The sequence below is a fragment of the Vipera ursinii genome (assembly GCF_947247035.1).
Source record: "Vipera ursinii genome assembly, chromosome: 15".
NCBI classification, from domain to species: Eukaryota; Metazoa; Chordata; class Lepidosauria; order Squamata; family Viperidae; genus Vipera; species Vipera ursinii.
The window spans coordinates 6,365,274-6,387,295 of NC_139528.1; the positions used below are offsets into that span (position 1 = coordinate 6,365,274).

Here is a 22,022-nt window from a genome sequence, read left to right on the forward strand (position 1 = left end):
ATTGTATGTTATGCATAATTTTTATTTAGAATATGATTATTGTAACTATAATCCTGTATTTAGCTCTGGGAAGTGGCGGGGGGGGGGGAAAGTGGGTGGGTTTGGGGTGGGAGGGATTTGGGGATATATTGTAAAATTTTGTTTTTGTAAAACTCTTTAATAAAAAAAAGAGAGAGAGAGAGAGACTCTCTTTGCACGGATGGCTTTAAAGCAGGCAAACCTGGCAACTTTGAGACTTATGGACTTCAACTCCCAGAATTCCTCTGTCAGCCCTGGCTGGCTAAGGAATTCCGGGAGTTGAAGTCCACAAGTCTTAACAGTTGCCAGGTTTGCTGGCTGGGGAATTCTGGGAGTTGAAGTCCACAAGTCTTAAAAGCTGCCAAGTTTGCTGGCTGGGGAATTCCGGGAGTTGAAGTCCACAAGTCTTAAAAGTTGCCAAGTTTGCTGGCTGGGGAATTCTGGGAGTTGAAGTCCACAAGTCTTAACAGTTGCCAGGTTTGCTGGCTGGGGAATTCCGGGAGTTGAAGTCCACTAGTCTTAAAAGTTGCCAGGTTTGCTGGCTGAGGAATTCCGGGAGTTGAAGTCCACTAGTCTTAAAAGTTGCCAGGTTTGCTGGCTGGGGAATTCTGGGAGTTGAAGTCCACAAGTCTTAAAAGCTGCCAAGTTTGCTGGCTGGGGAATTCTGGGAGTTGAAGTCCACAAGTCTTAAAAGTTGCCAAGTTTGCTGGCTGGGGAATTCCGGGAGTTGAAGTCCACAAGTCTTAAAAGTTGCCAAGTTTGCTGGCTGGGGAATTCTGGGAGTTGAAGTCCACAAGTCTTAAAAGTTGCCAGGTTTGCTGGCTGGGGAATTCCGGGAGTTGAAGTCCACAAGTCTTAAAAGTTGCCAAGTTTGCTGGCTGGGGAATTCTGGGAGTTGAAGTCCACAAGTCTTAAAAGTTGCCAAGTTTGCTGGCTGGGGAATTCTGGGAGTTGAAGTCCACTAGTCTTAAAAGTTGCCAAGTTTGCTGGCTGAGGAATTCCGGGAGTTGAAGTCCACAAGTCTTAAAAGTTGCCAAGTTTGCTGGCTGGGGAATTCTGGGAGTTGAAGTCCACAAGTCTTAAAAGTTGCCAAGTTTGCTGGCTGGGGAATTCTGGGAGTTGAAGTCCACAAGTCTTAAAAGTTGCCAAGTTTGCTGGCTGGGGAATTCTGGGAGTTGAAGTCCACAAGTCTTAAAAGTTGCCAGGTTTGCTGGCTGGGGAATTCCGGGAGTTGAAGTCCACAAGTCTTAAAAGTTGCCAAGTTTGCTGGCTGGGGAATTCTGGGAGTTGAAGTCCACAAGTCTTAAAAGTTGCCAAGTTTGCTGGCTGGGGAATTCTGGGAGTTGAAGTCCACAAGTCTTAAAGTTGGCAAGTTTGAAGAGCCCTGCTTTAAAAAGTAACAAAGAAAAAATGAGATTTTCTGAGTTCGTCTGAAATGGTGTAGGGTTTCTTTCCTGCCTGAGCAGGGGGTTGGACTAGATGACCTCCAAGGTCCCTTCCCATTCTTGTTGTTGTTATTTTCTGTCAGTGTTCTGAAAAAGCTTAGCAGGGGTGTGACGAATAGCCTGAAAGTCCAATTAGGAAGAGGGCAAAATGGTGCCGTTTATTACGTGAATCACCGCCATTGCTAAGTTAGCAACCCCGTTGTTAAGCGAATCTGGCTTCCCCCACTGACTTTGCTTGTCACGTGACCCCGGGGCCTTGCAACCATCATAAATAGGAGTCAGTTGCCGAGCGAGCGTCTGAATTTTTTTATCACATGATTATGGGGATGCTGCAACAGTCATGAAGTATGAAAAAGGGTCACGAGTCGCTTTTTTTCAATGACGCAACTCTGAACGGTCACTAAATGAGCTGTTGCTAAGTTGAGGACTACCTGTAGGTAGGGCAAGGAATTGATGGCTGACATTTGATTCCCATCATTGTAAATACTATCGTTATCCCCCCCTAATCCTACTTTAATGACAGACTGAATGTGTGTAGTTCCCTCAACTGTTCAACCTACAATTTAGCCTCCAGATCTTTAATCATCTTTGTTCCTCTACTCTGCGCACGTATCTTTTTTTGTATCATGGCCACCAGAACTGGACACGGTATTTCAAATCTTATCTGACCAGTGTGGTATAAAGTGGCATTTGCACTTCTAGTGGTCTTGAAACTATCCCTTAGTGCAGCCTAGGATGGTGTTGGCTTTTTCGGCAGCTGCCCCACACGGCCGGCTCATACCTAAGTGGTTGTCCACTAGGATCCCTGGATCCCTCCCAGTTAGCCGGGTAACGCCTATGCCAGGGGTAGGCAACCTCGGCTCTTTTATGACTTGTGGACTTCAACTCCCAGAATTCCTGAGCCAGCCACGCTGAGGGGAAAGGGAGAGGTTTCCAAGCTGAGCCATGCTGGCTCAGGAATTCTGGGAGTTGAAGTCCACGAGTCATAAAAGAGACAAGGTTGCCTAACCTTGGCCTATGCTGTACTTATGCATTTGATTTTCCCTGCCCAAGTGCAGAATCTTACTTTTCTCACCAATAAGCTGCATCTTGGTAGATAGGGCCCAGGGCCCCAGTCGGACAAGATCCTCCTGGATTGTAGACCCGTCTTTCTAAAGTGTTGGCTACTCCCACCAAAGGGACGTGGTGGCTCAGTGGGTTAGAACGCTGAGCTTGTCAATCAGAAACTCGGCAGTTTGGTGGGTCAAATCCTGAGTGCCGCGTAGCAGAGTGAGTGCCTGTTACTCGTCCCAGCTTCTGCCAACCTAGCAGTTCGAAAGCACGTAAAAACGCAAGGAGAAAAATAGGGACCTCTCCGGTGGGAAGGTAACAGCGTTCCGTGCGCCATTGGCGTCCAGTCATGCCGGCCACATGACCATGGAGACGTCCTCGGACAAGCGCTGGCTCTTTGGCTTTGAAATGGAGATGAGCACCGGCTTTGAAAGAATATTATTCTATTCTTATTGTTTTACTATTATTATGTTCTATTCTAATTCTATTCTATTCTTTTTCGCCTATTTTATTCTAATTCTTGTTTTACTATTCTTATTCCATTCTAATTCTGTTCTATTATTCTATTCTATTCTGTTTTACTATTATTCTACTCTATTCTAATTCTATTCTATTCTAATTCTATTCTATTCTATCCCATAATTCTATTCTATCCCATAATTCTATTCTATTCTATTCTATTCTATTCTATTCTATTCTATTCTATTCTATTCATTCCTATTCTTATTCTTATTCTTATTCCCATTCCATATTCTATTCTATTCCATTCCATTCCATTCCATTCCATTCCATTCCATTCCATTCTTCTTATTCTATTTTAAACCTACATCCAATATATATCCAATATATTCACTTGCCTAGAATGTATTTCTCTTTAAGGTGCTGTTCATCCCAGGCAGACGGAAGGGAAGGAGGGGGAAAAAACCCCACGAAACACGCAATGGAGAGTTTAAGATATATATTTTTTAAAAAAAAAAAAGAAAAAGAAAAATCTGCCACGGCAGCCTGGAAGGATCCCTCCGGGAGATAGCAAGCAATTCCGGATTTTGACCTCTTTAGGGCTCCGATGTTTCCTCCACCAGGGATGAAAGCTTCTTCCTTGCATGATCCTTTTTGATCGAGGAAAGCGGGTAGAAACGGGGTGGGAGCTGGCCTCAGAGGAGAAACAACCACCCACCCCACCCCGCTCCTCCTTTCAAACCGGAAAAAGGTCTCATTTGGCAAAGAAGGACCCCCCCCATGAGCTGAGTCCCCCTTTCCTTCCCCAGCTGCATGAAGGCCGCTCAGTTCTTCTTGCTCTTGGCCGTGTCGTACTTCCGCTTACTCGAGTACCACAGCAGCAACGGGATGCCGATGGAGGGCAGCGTCATGACGCCAAAGGCTGCCCAGTCCAGCTTGACAAAGAGATGGAAGCAAAAGAGTCAGCGGGAGGGAAAGTTGAGGAGGCCAGCCCACCCACCCACCCACCCTGGCATCAGCAAAGACCCCGGTGGGGAGGGGAAGAAGAAGAAGAAGAAGAAGAAGAAGAAGAAGAAGAAGAAGAAGAAGAAGAAGAAGAAGAAGAAGAAGAAGAAGAAGAAGAAGAAGAAGAAGAAGAAGAAGAAGAAGAAGAAGAAGAAGAAGAAGAAGAAGTGGAGGAGGAGGAGGGGGAGGAGGAGGAGGGGAAGAAGAAGAGGAGGAGGAGGAGGAGAGGAGGGGGAGGGGGAAGGAGAAGAAGAGGAGGAGTAGGAGAAGAGGAGGAAGAGGAAGAGAGGAAGAAGAGGAGGAGGAGGAGGAGGAGGAGAGGAGGGGGAAGGGGAAGAAGAAGAAGAGGAGGAGGAGAGGAGGAAGAGGAAGAGGGGAAGAAGAGGAGGAGGGGAAGGGGAGGGAGAAGGGGAAGAAGAAGAGGAGGAGGAGGAGATTAGAACTGGGCCGTCCGACAGGGATGGCAGATCTCCCCTGGAATGGCTGGAGAGTCCAGGGGTAGGACGAGGCTGTCCCAGGCCCCTCTGGCCCTGGGGGAAAGTGGTTCAACAGCGGGGCAGCGGCGATGAGAGGCCGGGGGAGGCTGCCTTCCTCGGGAACCACGGGTTGCTTTGAGCGGGCACCTCTCTGGCCTTTGTCAACTCCGCTTGACTTCGGATGGTGCTTCTGCCCTGCGGACCGGGAGCCTGGCTTACAAACCACAGACTTCCCCCTCGCCTTGCGCATCGGCTCTGGTGGCCATCCGATCCAGTCTGCGGGGACTGAGTCGCACCAGCCGCCTTCAGGAAAGTTTGGGCTGAAGCTTTATCAGCTCTTGCGGGGCTGCCTGTCGTGGTGTGGCGGTGCAATAAAAAAGGCTTTATTGGTGCCTGCCAACACGACCTGGGTCAATACGTGGTGCGTTCCAGGGCCAGACCATCCTGGGGTTCTCCCAGGATGGCTGGTTTGGCCCTCAGGGGGAAAAGCCGCTCTCTGGCGGATGCCACATTCTGCATCCACACGTTACAGGTATCCTTCGATTTATGACCGGAATTGAGCCTGAATCGCACTCGTCTGCCAGGCCAGTCGTTAAACGGGGCACCGCACAGACTGCGCCCAACTTTACAACCGTCTCTGGGCAGGAACCACTGCAACGGTGAACACCATGATGGTTAAGGAAATCCACTGTCCCTAGGGGCATTTTTAGCTGGAAACCAGCTTTTTCCCCACAGCCAAAAAAAATAAATATGTAAACTACAGTCACGCGAGTGCAGGACAAGTTATCAGTCGTAAGTTGGGGACTACCTGTACTCACGTTATTCCCAACTACGGAAATTAGCAGTGTCAGAGTGAGATTACTTACAAAATGTGGGGAAAACCTCCTGTCGAATTCTCGCTGGGCCAAGATGCCTCCTTGCCCTGGGGCACTGGTGAAGCCGACCTAGCCAAAACAAAATAAAATAAAATAAAATAAGAGGGGGTGTCTTGATTTGTGGGGCACACCGGAGGCCAGAGCCCAAAACTCTGTCCTCAGATGACCAAAGATCCCTGTGCCCCAAACTCACCGACCCGCTTCCCTCGTATTACTTCATCAACACGCTACGGGTTAACAACCCTGAATTCCAATAAGTTGGCTTACTGCCAACTTGATTTAGGATAATAGTGGGGCATAATTTGAAAAATAAAAATAAAAATGAAAGGCCAATTAACCCTGTTTTCCTTTGCAAGGACAAAAAAGAGCTAAAGGAAAACTTATTCCTGGAATTGGGAATAAGAGAGGCAGAGAATCTGTGCCGAAGGACTACAACTTCCAGCATGGCTTACTCTTAGTCCCAATGGCTGGGGCTGCTGGGAAATGTATTTTGGCACTTTAGCAACTTTTGGAGTGTACTCTTCACACAAAAAATTCTAGTATGCCTGGCCTAGAAACAGGCAAAACCCATTCAATAACCACCCCCACCCACCCCCAAATTCTGTGAATTCAGCATGCAAATTTTGGAGGAATCCAAAATAAGATTAACAATCATCAACCCAGCTATTTACTTAACAGCCCAATGAGCTTCCTAGAGCAGAGGTCTCCAACCTGGGCGACTTTTAAGACTTGTGGACTTCAGCTCCCAGAATTCCCTCGCCAGCCGTGCGAGCTGAGGAATTCTGGGAGTTGAAGTCCACAAGTCTTAAAGTCGCCAAGGTTGGAGACCCCTGTGCTAGAGCATTGTGGGTGAAGACCGAGCACGCATATAACCCTTTCCAAGCTCCATGCACCAATTACAGAATGAGGGTAAGAAATGGCCATTAGTAACTTCAAATACTGCACTATCATAATATTGTAACATCAAATTTCAGAAATAAAGGCTAGGACCGGTAAAGGAATCCTTGTGGATTTTAGGCGTGAGCTTAAATGGACTCCAGAAGATGGTAGAGGACAGGAAGGCCTGGAGGAACGTTGTCCATAGGGTCGCAATGGGTCGGACACGACTTCACAGCTAACAACAATAATTTATTTACTCGCATTTACATACTTTCAAACTGCTAGGTTGGCAAGAGCGGAGGTAGAAACAGGAGCTCACCCCATTGCGTGACGCTCAGGTCTTGAACCAGGGCTGCCAGCGTTCCAGCTGAGAAGCCCAGCGTCTTAACCAATTTCAGGAATATTCGGATAAATATTGCCTAAAAAGCTACTAATTTCATAAGTGCGCACCAGCCGACCCCAAGGCACCTGTGACTTACCACCACCTGTCCACCCTCCTGCACCAGGTACGTGATTGTAGCTGATGTGAAGTTGAAGTAACCAGCCTTCAGCGGCCTGAGGACCACAGTGTGGGACACGTTGCTGGCCCTGAGCAAGTCAACGCTAAGGAAGCCAAACACAGATGTGAAAGCAGCAGGGAAAAAAAAACTCTTTGAGATACAGGTAGATGACCACCTGAATCAGTGAGCATTCCAAATTCGGAAGGCACTCTCTGAATGAGAGGTCAGATGAGGAAACTTGAACTCATTGGGAGCCTCACACTGCAATGAGAAAGGACACACATTCAATTTTGCAGCTACTACAATTGTTGGCTGAGCAGGGACAAAAACAGCCAGGGAAATGATTGAAGCTTGGGAAAACGGGCCCTCTGGTCAGTCAACAGGGGTGCTGATTTACCCCCAGCTTATCAAGTATTTAGAAGGTGAGGGCTGGCCAACCACTTAAAAGCCAGCCATCAGCACACCCTAATCAACATCTAAGAAGCTTCATACAACAGGCACTATAAATACCACACACAGAACAGCATAGGCTCTGCAAGTGACACGTTTGCTATTTGCAACCATCCCTACCAGCTCTCCCAGAAAGCAAAGGAGGGGCATCCCTGTGGATTTTACTCCGCTCGTCGTTGCTGACTTGAGAGGTTGAAGCTCATCTCCGTTTCAAGGCCGTGAGCCTGCGCTGTCCCGAGACATTTCCGCGGTCTTTTGCGGCCAGCAAGACATAGCAGAGCACTATTTCCTCCCCACTGAAGTGGTACCCATTTATCTAGTCGCGTTTGCCTGCTTCCGAACTGCCAGGTGAGCAGGAGCTAGGCCAGGGGTAGGCAATCTTGGCTCTTCTTATGACGTGGTTTTTACGACGTGGTTTTTGTCACGCTTCTATCATTTTTGACATTTTTAACCCTAATTTAATTTTTAATTTCTAATGTTAATTTCTACGTGTTGTTTATCGGTTATATTATGTTGTACACCACCCAGAGCTCCTCTTCGAGGGAGACGGGAGGTTTAGAAATAGGAAATATAAATCAACTTGCACACCTTACCCATCCTGTGTGACACCTGTCACGCACCTTTCTGTCTTGGGGGAGGGGTCTCTCAAGCACCCCCTTACACCCACCCTGACTGCGCCCCCAGCACATCGCCACACCCACCCCAACCTGCACAGCACCTCTTGTGCCGCTGCACACCCTCCCTGAATTATGTGGTGCCTCTCGTATATTTGGCTGTTTTTATGAGCTGCCCAGAGTCAGATGGCATCCAAAGAGACTCAAATAAATGCAAATCCCTCAATCGGATCAAGACCCTTTGAAAAAGGATACGGTGCAATCCTGTCCCACTTCACATTGAGCATCCCGGAGACGATGCCAAAATCTTCCGGAGGGAAGGAATCATCTGACAATTCAACTTCTAAGGCAGCGCTACACACCCCAGCAGGGAAAGAGGGAAGAACAGGAACAAAGCCTTACATCTAGTCCTTGACTTACGACCGCAATGGAACTCAAACATTTCTGTGGCTAAGTGAGACGGTTGTTAGGTGAATTTTGCCCCATTTTACGACCTTTCTGGCCACCAATTGTGAAGTGACTCAGTTGCTAAGTGAGTCACACGGCCGTTAAGTGAATCTGGCTTCCCCCGTGGACTTTGCTTAGTCGGATGGTTGCAAAAGGGGATCACGTGGCCCTGGGACACTGCCACGGTTTTGGGTTTTTTTTGGGGGGGGGGGGGCCTTGTTGTCATTTTGAACGGTCGTAAGGCGAGGACTACCTGCATTGTGAAATATAGTTACGTCTTAAAAGTAGCCCATACCTGCGGCCCAACTATCCGCAGCCCTCAGGGAATTGCAGCGTCCCCAGAAAAGCAAATGGCGACATCCATTTCATTCCTCCAGAATTAATAATAATAATAATAATAATAATAATAATAATAATAATAATAATAATAATAATAATAATAATAATAATAAATTTATTTATTTATTTTTATTACATTTATATCCTGCCCTTCTCCGAAGACTCAGGGCGGCTTACAAGCTTAGCAGTAGCCTTCATTCTATGTATATGCCTGCTTGTTAGGGCTTTCACACAATAATAATAATAATAATAATAATAATAATAATAATAATAATAATAAATAATAATAATAATAATAATAATAATAATAATAATAATAATAATAATAAGAAGAAGAAGAAGAAGAAGAAGAAGAAGAAGAAGAAGAAGAAGTAGTAGTTGGAAGGGACCTTGGAGGTCATCTAGTCCAACCCCCTGCTAAGGCAGGAAACCCTATACCATTTCAGACAAATGGCTGTCCAGTCTCTTCTTAAAAACTTCCAGTGTTGGAGCATTCACCACTTCTGGAGGCAGGTGGTTCCACTGGTTAGTTAGTTAGTTAATTACCTGGAACCCACATTGTAGATGTTATACTGCAAGGTGAGGTCTCGGCCCTCCACTGCGTATCTGTTCAGCAGAGCCTTGGAGGCCAGAAGCCTGGCCCCTTCCTCACAGTGGATGGAAGAGAAGACCCCCAGAAAAGCGAGCAGCAGCGGTAGCTTCATCTGGAAGGAAGAAGAACACGAGGGGGTCTATTTTGGGAGAAAGCAGAAAAACACCGTCAAAGTTTCAGGACTGAGACGTCAGACATCTTATGGAGAAACCGCAATGCGTTGGTCCCTTTTAGCCAGAGCAGGTGGCTGCAGGTTCAAGAATTGGCTAGGACTTAGATGGGAGACCACATGGAAAGCCCAGGGTCGAAGGTACATGGGCAAATCGAAAACACATCCTGGAAGAACACAACTGCAATCCACTTCTCTATGAGCGGCCAGAAAACTACAGGATCTATCCATAGGATTAAACTCAATTTGAGACCTTTGGAAAGTCGGTTTGGGGCATCAAGCTAGAAACCCTGAGTTCTAGTCCCGTCTTAGGCACTAAGCCAGCGGGGTGGCCTTGGGCCAGTCACTTTCTCTCAGCCCTAGGATACAGGCAATGGCAAACTACCTCTGAAAAAAAGCTGGCAAGGAAACTTTGGAGATTTGTCCAAGCAGACTCTAAGAATTAGACTGAATGGGGGGGGGGGGGGAGAGATTTTACTTCTATACAAGCGTCAATTCTTAAACCATTGTTGGTTTAAGCCATTCTTGGCTGATCTCGGAAAGTCCAGATAGTGCTTGAATGAGACACAATCATAAGATCTCAGGGCCTTAACTGGACTTGGAAATTGAAAAGAAAGAAAAAAAAATCCTAGAAAAAGTCAGCCCATGCTCTTTATTACATACGCCAGGTAGAATCCAGTGGTCATCAGCGTTTAACTTGAAAGCGTAACATGAAAGTGGACAAAGAGAGAAGGAAAATGCCTAAGCTTGAGAAGTGCCATTGCCAATTTTAATTTTTTTAAAAAAAAAAATAAAATAAAAATAAATCACGCCGTCAGCTTCTGCCTTAACCGCAATTATGTGCTGGAGACTTTTGGAAGGGAGAATATTAAGAAAAAAAAATCAAGGAATGCCCCACCTCCTTCTCTTCCCCCACCCCCCACCTTGAAAAGCTCTTAGGGTAGCTTCTGGTTGGGGATGATGGGATCTTTAGTCCTACCCAACCAGAGGGTGCCTGGTGTGCAAGGCGGCGGGGGGTGGGTGGGGGGGAAGGAGGGTAGCTCTTGGGGTAGCTTCTGGCTGGGGATGATGGGAACTGTAGTCCTACCCGACCAGAGGGTGCCTGGTGTGCAAGGCGGGGGGGAGGAGAGAAAGGATAGCTCTTGGGGTAGCTTCTGGCTGGGGATGATGGGATCTTTAGTCCTACCCAACCAAAGGGTGCCTGGTGTGCAAGGTGGGGGGGGGAGGAGAGAAAGAAGGATAGCTCTTGGGGTAGCTTCTGGCTGGGGATGATGAGAACTGTAGTCCTACCCGACCAGAGGGTGCCTGGTGTGCAAGGGGGGGAAGAAGGAGGGTAGCTCTTGGGGTAGCTTCTGATGGGAACTGTAGTCCTACCCAACCAGAGGGTGCCTGGTGTGCAAGGCGGGGGGGGGGGGGGGAGGAGAGAAAGAAGGATAGTCCTACCCAACCAGAGGGTACCTGATGGGCAAGGCGGGGAGGGGGGAAGGGTAGCTGTTGGGGGGGGGTTTAGCTTCTGGCTGGGAATGATGGGAACAGTAGTCCTACCCAACTAGAGGGTGCCTGGTGTGCGAGGCCGGGGGGAGGGAGAATCAAAGGAGGGTAGCGTCTGGCTGGGAATGATGGGAACTGTAGTCCTACCCAACTAGAGGGTGCCTGGTGTGCGAGGCCGGGGGAGGGAGAATCAAAGGAGGGTAGCGTCTGGCTGGGAATGATGGGAACTGTAGTCCTACCCAACTAGAGGGTGCCTGGTGTGCGAGGCCGGGGGGAGGGAGAATCAAAGGAGGGTAGCGTCTGGCTGGGAATGATGGGAACTGTAGTCCTACCCAAGTAGAGGGTGCCTGGTGTGCGAGGCCGGGGGAGGGAGAACCAAAGGAGGGTAGCGTCTGGCTGGGAATGATGGGAACTGTAGTCCTACCCAAGTAGAGGGTGCCTGGTGTGCGAGGCCGGGGGAGGGAGAATCAAAGGAGGGTAGCGTCTGGCTGGGAATGATGGGAACTGTAGTCCTACCCAACTAGAGGGTGCCTGGTGTGCGAGGCCGGGGGGAGGGAGAATCAAAGGAGGGTAGCGTCTGGCTGGGAATGATGGGAACTGTAGTCCTACCCAAGTAGAGGGTGCCTGGTGTGCGAGGCCGGGGGAGGGAGAACCAAAGGAGGGTAGCGTCTGGCTGGGAATGATGGGAACTGTAGTCCTACCCAAGTAGAGGGTGCCTGGTGTGCGAGGCCGGGGGAGGGAGAATCAAAGGAGGGTAGCGTCTGGCTGGGGATGATGGGAACTGTAGCCTTACCCAACCTGCCCTGAGGCTGGGAACCAAGGAGAAAAGGTGGAAGCGCGGGAAGGGCAATTTATGCAGCGCCCCCCCCAAACACCACCACCACGATTTTCCCCGCTTGGACCCCCCCTTTCCAATTTTTCAAGGCTCTTTCTTTGGAGGGGGCGGGGGTCTTCTTTAGCAGGGACCCCAGAAAGTTGCCCCGCTCCCCAAACAGGACCTGGCTAGAATCTTTCCCCTCCCCGCAATGCCCCCTCCCCTCCCAACAGCCCCCTCCCCATTAACAAACCGCGGGACCGCGCAGCCCCCCCCCCAAAACCTTCGCTCCTGCAGCTGCCAGCAGAACGGAAGAGGACGTCAGCGCTCGGCTTGCCTCGGACGCCCGGCCGAGGCCCCGCCCCCTGGGCCTCACGTGCTTCCTGCCTTTGCCGCTGAGCTCCCTGGGAGTTGCAGTCTTCGGGCCCAGCAACCTTCTCCAGGCTTGCAAGCCAGTGCAGGACGGCGCCGCTCTGCCTCCCCCACCCTCTCAGCCACCCCCCCACCCCAATAAAGTCAAGGAAAACTGCTTCTCCCGTTTGTAGGTGCGTCTGGTTTTTTTTAAAAAGAAAGGTTCCTTTTTTAGAAATCTAAAGCCAAATTTGAAAGAACCCGCTCCCAAAACTGCGAAGGAAAAAAAAAAAGTGAAAATCAAGAGGGAGCCCTCACGTTATGACCCCAACATTTCTGTTGCCAAGTGAAACATTTGTGAAGAGAATTTGCCCCGTTGTACGACCTTTCCTGCCAGTTGCTTAGTGAATCGCTGCAATTGCTAAGTTGCTAAGTGAATCCTGCTTCCCCATTGACTTTGCTTGTCAGGTCACAAAAGGAGATCATGCCTAAGGCGGGACTAGAACTCACCGTCTCCCGGTGATTGACCCAGTCACCCAATTGGCTTTCCTGTCTAATTCAGGACTAGAACTCACCGTCTCCTGGTGATTGGCCCAAAGTCACCTAATTGGCCTTCATGCCTAAGGCAGAACTAGAACTCACCGTCTCCCGGTGATTGACCCAAAGTCACCCAACTGGCTTTCATGCCTAAGGCGGGACTAGAACTCACCATCTCCCGGTGATTGGCCCAAAGTCACCCAATTGGCTTTCCTGTCTAATTCAGGACTAGAACTCACCGTCTCCTGGTGATTGGCCCAAAGTCACCTAATTGGCCTTCATGCCTAAGGCAGAACTAGAACTCACCGTCTCCCGGTGATTGACCCAAAGTCACCCAACTGGCTTTCATGCCTAAGGCGGGACTAGAACTCACCATCTCCCGGTGATTGGCCCAAAGTCACCCAATTGGCTTTCCTGTCTAATTCAGGACTAGAACTCACCGTCTCCTGGTGATTGGCCCAAAGTCACCTAATTGGCCTTCATGCCTAAGGCAGAACTAGAACTCACCGTCTCCCGGTGATTGACCCAAAGTCACCCAACTGGCTTTCATGCCTAAGGCGGGACTAGAACTCACCATCTCCCGGTGATTGGCCTAAAGTCACCCAATTGGCTTTCCTGTCTAATTCAGGACTAGAACTCACCGTCTACTGGTGATTGGCCCAAAGTCACCCAATTAGCTTTCATACCTAAGGCACAACTAGAACTCACCGTCTCCCGGTGATTGACCCAAAGTCACCCAACTGGCTTTCATGCCTAAGGCGGGACTAGAACTCACCATCTCCCGGTGATTGGCCCAAAGTCACCCAATTGGCTTTCCTGTCTAATTCAGGACTAGAACTCACCGTCTACTGGTGATTGGCCCAAAGTCACCCAATTAGCTTTCATACCTAAGGCACAACTAGAACTCACCGTCTCCCGGTGATTGACCCAAAGTCACCCAACTGGCTTTCATGCCTAAGGCGGGACTAGAACTCACCATCTCCCGGTGATTGGCCCAAAGTCACCCAATTGGCTTTCCTGTCTAATTCAGGACTAGAACTCACCGTCTACTGGTGATTGGCCCAAAGTCACCCAATTAGCTTTCATACCTAAGGCACAACTAGAACTCACCGTCTCCCGGTGATTGGCCCAAAGTCACCCAACTGGCTTTCATGCCTAAGGCGGGACTAGAACTCACCATCTCCCGGTGATTGGCCCAAAGTCACCCAATTAGCTTTCATACCTAAGGCACAACTAGAACTCACCGTCTCCTGGCGATTGGCCCAAAGTCACCCAACTGGCTTTCATGCCTAAGGTGGGACTAGAACTCACTTGCCTGGTTAACCCAACAGCAGTCAGTGCCTTTTGGATCAAAAGCGGATTTCTGGTGAAGCAAAACATCCACAGGGCAAAAATATAACAAGCACTTTATTTGCATCGCGCAGCTTCCGCTGCCTGTCAGTCTCATGGCACTAAATCTCGCGTCGTGGGCACCGCCACGTGCTGGACAGCGTCTGCCCAGGAGGCCCGCAGCTGCCCGCAGACGGCCTGCGTTGAAGAGAGAGGCCCAGGAGCTTGCTGCTAGCTGCCGGGGTGCGGCAAGGAGGCCGAGTCCCTGGGGGGCTGCTGCTCTAGCTGGCCCCGGAGCTCTCCATTTTGCTGCTCCTGCTTGACGAGGAGGTGGTTTATGGACTCCCGGATGTCCTGCAACAGCGCCAGCTGCTCCTGCGCGATCTGGGTCTGCACCTGCATGTTGTTGTGTAGACATTCAAGGAGGCCGAAGCATTCCTGCGGCTGGTGGTCCGCAGCTGGGAGAGAGAAGGGGGGGGCAGGGGAAGGGTGACCGGCTTGCCGAGAAGAGAGAGCCACAAGCAGGCAGCCCCTCGGTCTCCACCTCAGCAGCCAATTCAGGAAAAGCTTTTCCAAAAAGTGCATTATTATATATTGAGGCCTTTGAACTCTGGTGCTGGAGAAGACTCCTGCGAGTTCCTCGGAATGCAAGGCGATCAAACCGGTCAGTCCTAGAGGAGATCCACCCTGACTGCTCTTTAGAAGGCCAGATCCTGAAGCTGAAACTCAAATACTTTGGCCACCTAAGGAGAAGGAAGGACTCACTGGAGAAGAGCCTCATGCTGGGAAAGGTTGAGGGCAATAGAAGAAGGGGACGACAGAGAAGGAGGTGGCTGGATGGAGTCCCTGAAGCAGGAGGCGTGAGCCTAAATGGACTCCAGAAGATGGTAGAGGACAGGAAGGCCTGGAGGAACGTTGTCCGTGGGGTTGCGATGGGTCGGACACGACTTCGCAGCTAACAACAACATATATTGAGGGTATGTGTGTATATAAAACGATCTATATTGTTTGATTCTGTTTTACTACTCTAGGTGAAATCTTAATATACGTTGCTAGATATATGTATGTACAACATCAAGTATGGCGGGCCCAATTGGCAAAGGAAAGCTCAGGACCGTGAAGATTGGAAACATGCGGAAGAGGCTTTCATCCTGCAGTGGATGGACAATGACTAAAATATGATGACACATGCACGCTCACACACACATACACAGAGTAAAATATAAAAGTTAAAAAGATCTGTGTTCAAATAACTATGTCTAGACCAGGGGTAGGCCACCTTGGCTCTTTGATGACTCGTGGACTTCAACTCCCAGAATTCCTGAGCCAGCATGGCTCAGTATGGAAACCTCTCCATTTCTCCTCAGCATGGCTGGCTCAGGAATTCTGGGAGTTGAAGTCCACCAGTCATCAAAGAGCCAAGGCTGCCTAGCCCTAGGCCATGTAACCATTCAGCTTAGGGGGAAGAAGCTAGTTCACTTCCTCCGGCTTAGTGCGACAGTCTGAACTAAATGAACTAGCAACTGGCGGCAGCCAGGATACAGTTAGTCCTCGAATTAGGACCACAACTGAGCCCAAAATTTCTGCCGCTAAGTGAAACATTGATTAGGTGAATTTTGCCCCATTTTACGATCCTCCTCGCCTCCGTTATGTGAATCGCTGCAGTTGTTTAGTCACACGGTTGTTAAGTTAGTCTGGCTTCCCCACTGACTTGGCTTCTCACAAAGTCACAACAGGGGGAATCAATGTGACCCCGGGACATTGACCCCGTCATAAATATGAGTCAATTGCCAAGCATCCGAATTTTGATCGCGTGACCCTGGCGATGCTGCAACGGACGTGTGTGTGAAAAATGGTCGTAAAGTCCCTGTTTTTCAGTGAGGTGGTAACTCTGAACGATCACTAAACCGATGGTTGTAAATTGTAGGTTTCTTATAAAACTTTGGGCCTGAAGAGACTGGCTACCACTGTGTTCCGTCTTCCAGCTACCCACAGACAGACAGACACCGGATGATCCTTACCAAAATGACGCTTTCCTTTCCCCGTCCATGAGGCCTGGGGATGTGGCAAGACCGGACTGGGCCTCCACTGAGTTGAGGGCAGCTCAAGAAAACTGGGAGATGGCTTAGCAGGGCACAAAGGCTTAAACGATGTGGCTGGAGAGCCGTCAAGGTCTTCTCCTGTTGAGAGAGAGAGAGAAAAAAAAGTGAGTTCAGATTTAAGAATGATCCTGCCAAGGACCAGGCGCCTTCCAGATGTGGGGCAGAATTCCCTGGCTAAACCAGGATATGCTGGGTCAAAAGCCAGCAACTCAAACTTCTGAACTATAATTCTGCGGCAAACACCTGGTGTCCATCGATGCTGTTCAACACAGGTAGCCAGAAACCAGAAGTAAATGCGGGCCGAAAAAAATTCCACTGCAAACCACAGTTGGATGATGCTTGCAAAGAGCTTTATTTATTTATTTATTTTATTTTTAATTCCATTTATATCCCGCCCTTCTCCGAAGACTCAGGGCGGCTTACAAGCTTAGCAGTAGCCTTCATTCTATGTATATGCCTGCTTATTAGGGCTTTTACACACACACCCAAGCGGCATTATTACAAAGTCAGCTTAATTGCCCCCAACAATCTGGGTCCTCATTTTACCTACCTTGGAAGGATGGAAGGCTGAGTCAGCCTTGAGCCTGGTGGGACTCGAACCTGCACTAATTGCAGGCAGCTGGTGTTACTTAAGGAGGCATTAGCCCACTGCTCCACCAAGGAAAATGCGGGCTGGTTGGTGAGCCCCCAATATGCACTTAGGTGGTTGTGGGGTGGGGGTGGCTATTGGAACTTCAATATATATATGGGCAGTCCCTGACTTATGACCATGACTGAGCCCAAAATTTATAGAGCTAAGCAAGACAGTTGCTAAATGGATTTCTGCCCCCATTTTACGACCTTTCTTACCACCGTTGTTAAGAGAATCACTGCAGCTTTTAAGTTAGTGACATGGTTGCTAAGTAAACCTGCTTTTTCCCTGCTGACTTAGCTTGTCAGAAGGTCACCAAAAGGGGATCACGGCACCCCCCCCACGGGACACTGCGACCGTCATGAGTGTGAGTCAGTTGCCAAGCGTCTGAATTTCGATCACGTGACCGTGGAGATACCGCAACGGTTGTTGAGTGTGAAAAACGGTCATTACGTTACTTTCTTCCAGCGCTGTTGCAACTTTGAACGGTCGCTAAATGAACTGTCGTAAGTCGAGGACTGCCTGGCAGAAATACCCAGGCAAACACACACACACCCCGTTTCTTGGGTGTCACATCACAGTTCCACTGGCATGGAGAGTGGCCCGCTGTGTTGAGTTGCGCTTTGCTGCCGTGCCTCTAAAAGTGGCTGGATCTGCTACAGGGAGAAGCCATCTCTGGGCCGTGAGCCACATTACGGGCAAAATGGGCAGCATACAAATTAAACAAGGTAAGGGTAAAGGTTCCCCTGCACATGGGTGCTAGTCGTTTCCGACTCTAGGGGCCGGTGCTCATCTCCCTTTCAAAGCCGAAGAGCCAGCGCTTGTCCGAGGACGTCTCCGTGGTCATGTGGCCAGCATGACTGGACACCAAAGGCGCACGGAACGCCGTTACCTTCCCACCGGAGTGGTCCCTATTTTTCTACTTGCATTTTGACGTGCTTTCGAACTGCTAGGTTGGCAGAAGCTGGGACGAGTAACAGGCGTTCACTCTGTTACGCGGATTCGACCCGCCAAACTGCCGACCTTCTGATCGACAAGCTCAGCGTCCTAACCCACTGAGCCACCGCGTCCCTATAAATTAAACAAACATTAGGATAAATGAATAAAACAGAGAAGCCTGACTGCCAATTTCTGCTGGGACAATTGGAGAAAAAGCTGAAATTCTCCATAGGCAAAGCGGCTTTCGGTGGCAAATCGACTCTCACAGAACAAAAGTTTTAAACACTTACGTGGGGCTTGCGAAGATCTTTTCGGAGTACCTGGAAGTGAAACAGTAATTGTTGTTGGCGCCTGCAAGGCTCTTCTCACTAAGAGTCAACCATCCCATTGGTAAATGCAGCGAAAGAAACTCCCAGGATATTATTTTACCAAGGGTGTAACTTTACTGATAATTCCGCACAGGCGGAAAGTAAGCAAAGCCAGTTCTGACGTTTTTGTGAAAAAAACAGCAGAGGTAAAATCCCCCCTTTTTTTGCCCAGATCTCCCCATGTTTCATTGTCCAGCAATTCATTTTGTTTGGAGAATATTCTGAGCAGGTCAGACTTTTCCCAGCATTTGACCTTGGGGTGTTAAGACCGTCCCAGGCTACAGTTGGCTCCCTTGCGCTCCTCAATTCCCTCCCAAAAAACTCCCTTGCATTCCAATATTTTCCCTCCCCCCCACTTGGAGCCACTTGGAGGTTCCTCTGCGCCCACAAGGGTTAACTGAATAGTGCAAATTGATGTGGGACCTTTTTTTTTTGGAAATGCTGAAAGGGCTGTGTTGTAAACACAATGAACACATTGAAACTTCTTTCAGCAGTTCCAAAAAGATTTCCACACCCATTTGCACTATTCTGGTGACCCTGAGGGCAGAGATAAACCTCCAAGTGGCCTCAATGACTCCCAGAAAGAGTACTAACGACCAGATGACTGCAAAGAATATAAATCTTTCCATTTCCCACCCTCCAGTCAGAACTGAAGAAGCTTCTCAGATGAGAAACCAAATGTCTTCAAAGAAAAACAAAGCCTTTTCGGGGGGGGGAGGGGGAAACGCCTTTGGGACAACCAGGACCTGGATGACCGAGAACCTCCAAGGACATTCAGAAATGTTAAATTATGCCAACTAGAGACTCAGTTCAAAACACAAGGAAGATTCACTGGATCTAGTATGTTAAACCCAGACACTGTGTGCTTGGAAGCCAAGCGTTATGGCAAAGCTGATATAGTAATCTAGCCACTGGCTTCCTCAACAATGTGCATGGCTAACATAAACCTGGTTAGGGTGATATGGGAGCAAAGCCACAGAGAAAGCTGCAAAGCTTCTCATCTGCAGCTTTCTCCATCTCCAACCTGGTGACCTACAACAACGTGGCACTTTGCTTCTTCTCCACCTCCACTCAAGATGACCTGGTCGGGGAGCGTGGGAATTGAAGTCCAAGGCCTTCAGAGGTGGTCAGGCTGGGAGTGGCTTGAATGGAGGATAAGCCACGTGACCTGCTGACCTATCCACTGCTGGGGTGCATCATTTACCTGGAACACTTCCTTTGTTTAAGCATTTGCTCACAGGGAACAGGGTCAAGGGGGGGGGCACCTACTTTTCCGATGCTGCTTCTCTTCCTGGGGGTTTAAGTCTGGCTCCATCTGAATGGGACTGGAACTCATGCCTAGAAAAAGGGAGAGCCATCCAATGAAGATAAACATTGGAAGGGGCCTTGGAGATCTTCTACTCCAAACCCCTGCTCAAGAAGGAGGCCCTATACTATTTCAGATAAATGATTGTCCAGTCTCTTTTTAAGCGCCTTCAAGGATGGAGCACCCACAACTTCTGGAGTCAAGCAGTTCCACCAACCGACTGTTCTCGCTGTCAGGAAATACCTCCTTAGTTCCAGGTTGCTTCTCTCCTTGGTTAGTTTCCTTCCAATGTTTCTTGTCTTGCCTTCTGATGCTTTGGAAAATAGGTTGACCCCTCATCTCTGCAGGAGCCCCTCAAATGGAGGAAGATGCTATCATGTCTCCCCTAGTCCTTCTTTTCACTAAACTAGACAAACCCAATTTTTGCAACCCTTCTTCGTATGTTTTAGTCTCCAGGCCTTTAATCATCTTAGTTGCTCTTCTCTGCACTCTTTCCAGTCTCAACACCTTTTTTATATTATTTTTATACTCTATACTATAAAGGGGCAAGAAACAGCAGCAGCAGACTTTGTGGGGAGGGCAGGAGAGAAAATAAGAAAAAAAAACGTAGCTCAGACAATAATTTCCCCTCTGATGATATGCGATAGGGGTCTTCAAACCTAGCCCTTTTATGACTTGTGGACTTCAACTCCCAGAATTCTGGGAGTTGAAGTCCACAAGTCATAAAAGGGCCAAGTTTGAAGACCCCTGATATAGGGAGATGGGCAGGGCGGGACGTCCAAATAGTAGGATTCCATGAACATTGAGGGAAGGCTGTGCTTCTTAGTGAAAACAAAAGAAAAACGGGGCATTTGACAAAGAGAGCCTCAGAAGTATGTTTCTCTCCCCGATGGAGCAGCGGGGGGGAGGGGGGAAGATTGGTGGGGAGCATCAGTGTGAAACCTTTTGGAGACCTCCCTTACATCTGCACACCGGGACCCACTTCCTGCATTTGCACCCTATCAGGGCAAAGTCACCCCACTAATCAGCACTATGTTCCAATCAGAACCAGCACTATGTTTAAAGGCCTGAAGAACGGTTGCAGGATTTGGGTTTGGCTAGAGCAGGGGTAGGCAACCTCGGCTCTGACTGGTGGACTTCAACTCCCAGAATTCCTGAGCCAGCCAAGCTGGCTCAGGAATTCTGGGAGTTGAAGTCCACGAGTCATAAAAGAGCCAAGGTTGCCTACCCCTGGGCTAGAGAAAAGGACTGGGGTGGAGGGAAGACAGGATAGCAGTCTTCCAACATTTGAGGGACTGCCACAGTAGAGAAAAGAATTCAGACCCGGGTCGATAGAGATGCTCTGAACCAGCCAGGCAGCCTTGTCTCACAAAAAAACTCCCTGAGCAACTACCCGCTGAACTTTTATTCACCTCCCTTTTCAGAATACCAAATACATCATTACATAAACCCCATCAATCTCCAAAAAATAGGATACATAGTGATAATTGGATACCTAGTGAGAACTACTCAGGTGCCTATGAGATCATTACAAAAACAAGATACTAAAAGATATATGTGAAAGCTCTATCATAGCGTTTCCCAAACTTCCCACATGCCGTCCTGTGCGAACCAGGAGAGTGCGCTCATCACTGTAATTCACATAGAGGCCCGATAAGAAACGTTTGGGAAAGCTGAAGGTTGAGAGGCCAAAAAATGGCCGTTCCCACAGCCACAAAGAAGAAGGGAGTCAACCAAAATCTCCAGAGCACCAGAAGACAAGACAAAGAAATCATGGATGGAAACGAAACCCAAGGCGAGAGAAGCAACCTGGAATTTTGACCACGTGACCACGGAGATGCTGCAACGGTCGTTAAATGTGAAAAAACAACAACAAATCACCGGTCATTTTTTTTCCCCAGTGCCGTTGCAACTTTGAACAGTCACTAAGCGGACTTGAGGACTAGCTGTAATGGCTGGGGAAATCTGGGAGTCAAAGTCCACAAGGTTAAAAGTTGCTGAAGTTGAGAAACCCCGTACAATCATAAATTGCACGCGCATTAAAGGTAAAGGTTCCCCCGCACATGCGTGCTAGTCGTTTCCGACTCTAGGGGCCGGTGCTCATCTCCGTTTCAAAGCCGAAGAGCCAGCGCTTGTCCGAGGACGTCTCCGTGGTCATGTGGCCGGCATGACTAGACGCCAAAGGCGCACGGAACGCTGTTACCTTCCCACCGGAGAGGTCCCTATTTTTCTACTTGCATTTTTTACGTGCTTTCGAACTGCTAGGTTGGCAGAAGCTGGGACGAGTAACAGGCGCTCACTCTGCTATGTGGCACAAGCTCAGCGTCCTAACCCACTGAGCCACCACGTCCCTAATGCACGCGCATTAACCTACCAAAATAAATAAATAAATTTAATCTGGGTTGTTTTTTCACCCCCCCCAGGGCGCAGACGCCCGCTATCTGAGTCCTTCGAGAGATAGGGCGGGATATAAATCCCATTAATAACAAATAAAATCTGTTCTGCCCTTTCAGATCATAGAGCACGTGTCAGAACAGGGAGCGGACTACAATTCCCGTCATGCCTCATGGCACGAAGGGAGGGGCCGGGCCGCTGTTACTCGGCTCAATATCCAGGCCGTAATTCGCGCGGTGTTCCTCCGGTGAAAGACAGACAAATGTCGTGTCTGGGCTTGGGCGAGGCAGAGGGTCCCCCCTCTTTGGGAGGTCTCCCCCCAAACTCGCCTCTGGGCTGCGGCCGGGCGGGGACGAAGCGCTGCGGGAACTGCAGCGACCGCCGCTGAGCAGGCCTCATCCGCCTAACCGCTGGCGGCGGCTCGTGCGCATGCGCGCTCGCC

At 49.1% G+C, this 22,022-nt stretch overlaps 2 protein-coding genes across 2 annotated transcripts; both read right to left on the reverse strand.

The window, feature by feature from the left end:
• Nucleotides 1–3,456: 3,456 nt before the first annotated feature.
• SSR2 (signal sequence receptor subunit 2) lies at nucleotides 3,457–12,019 on the reverse strand. The gene is made up of 6 exons (XM_083374284.1): nucleotides 11,907–12,019; nucleotides 9,104–9,261; nucleotides 8,027–8,125; nucleotides 6,687–6,795; nucleotides 5,320–5,397; nucleotides 3,457–3,907 (listed from the first exon to the last, which is right to left on the reverse strand). The coding sequence occupies exons 2-6, from the start codon at nucleotides 9,259–9,261 to the stop codon at nucleotides 3,797–3,799; spliced, it is 555 nt and encodes a 184-aa protein (XP_083230410.1). The 5' UTR covers nucleotides 11,907–12,019; the 3' UTR covers nucleotides 3,457–3,796.
• A 1,881-nt stretch (nucleotides 12,020–13,900) lies between these two features.
• On the reverse strand, nucleotides 13,901–19,268 carry TSACC (TSSK6 activating cochaperone). The gene is made up of 4 exons (XM_083374823.1): nucleotides 19,150–19,268; nucleotides 17,803–17,832; nucleotides 15,862–16,020; nucleotides 13,901–14,298 (listed from the first exon to the last, which is right to left on the reverse strand). Exons 1-4 carry the CDS (start codon nucleotides 19,253–19,255, stop codon nucleotides 14,072–14,074), a joined length of 522 nt encoding a protein of 173 aa, XP_083230949.1. The 5' UTR covers nucleotides 19,256–19,268; the 3' UTR covers nucleotides 13,901–14,071.
• Nucleotides 19,269–22,022: the final 2,754 nt, after the last annotated feature.

What these genes read in the sequence shown, in the direction of transcription:
- SSR2 (XM_083374284.1), bottom strand. Translation starts at nt 9,261, where the DNA reads ATGAAGCTACCGCTGCTGCTCGCTTTTCTGGGGGTCTTCTCTTCCATC. An exon ending in ATCTACAATGTGGGTTCCAG is followed by an intron (nt 8,126 to 9,103) that starts GTAATTAACTAA and finishes TGGGGTGTGTAG; the next exon opens with CGCTGCCTTAGAAGTTGAAT. An exon ending in AGGAGGGTGGACAGGTGGTG is followed by an intron (nt 5,398 to 6,686) that starts GTAAGTCACAGG and finishes TGTTTTGGCTAG; the next exon opens with GTCGGCTTCACCAGTGCCCC.
- TSACC (XM_083374823.1), bottom strand. Translation starts at nt 19,255, where the DNA reads ATGTTTATCTTCATTGGATGGCTCTCCCTTTTTCTAGGCATGAGTTCC. An exon ending in AGAGAAGCAGCATCGGAAAA is followed by an intron (nt 17,833 to 19,149) that starts GTAGGTGCCCCC and finishes TTTCACTTCCAG; the next exon opens with GTACTCCGAAAAGATCTTCG. An exon ending in GAAAGGAAAGCGTCATTTTG is followed by an intron (nt 14,299 to 15,861) that starts GTAAGGATCATC and finishes TCTCTCTCCCAG; the next exon opens with CTGCGGACCACCAGCCGCAG.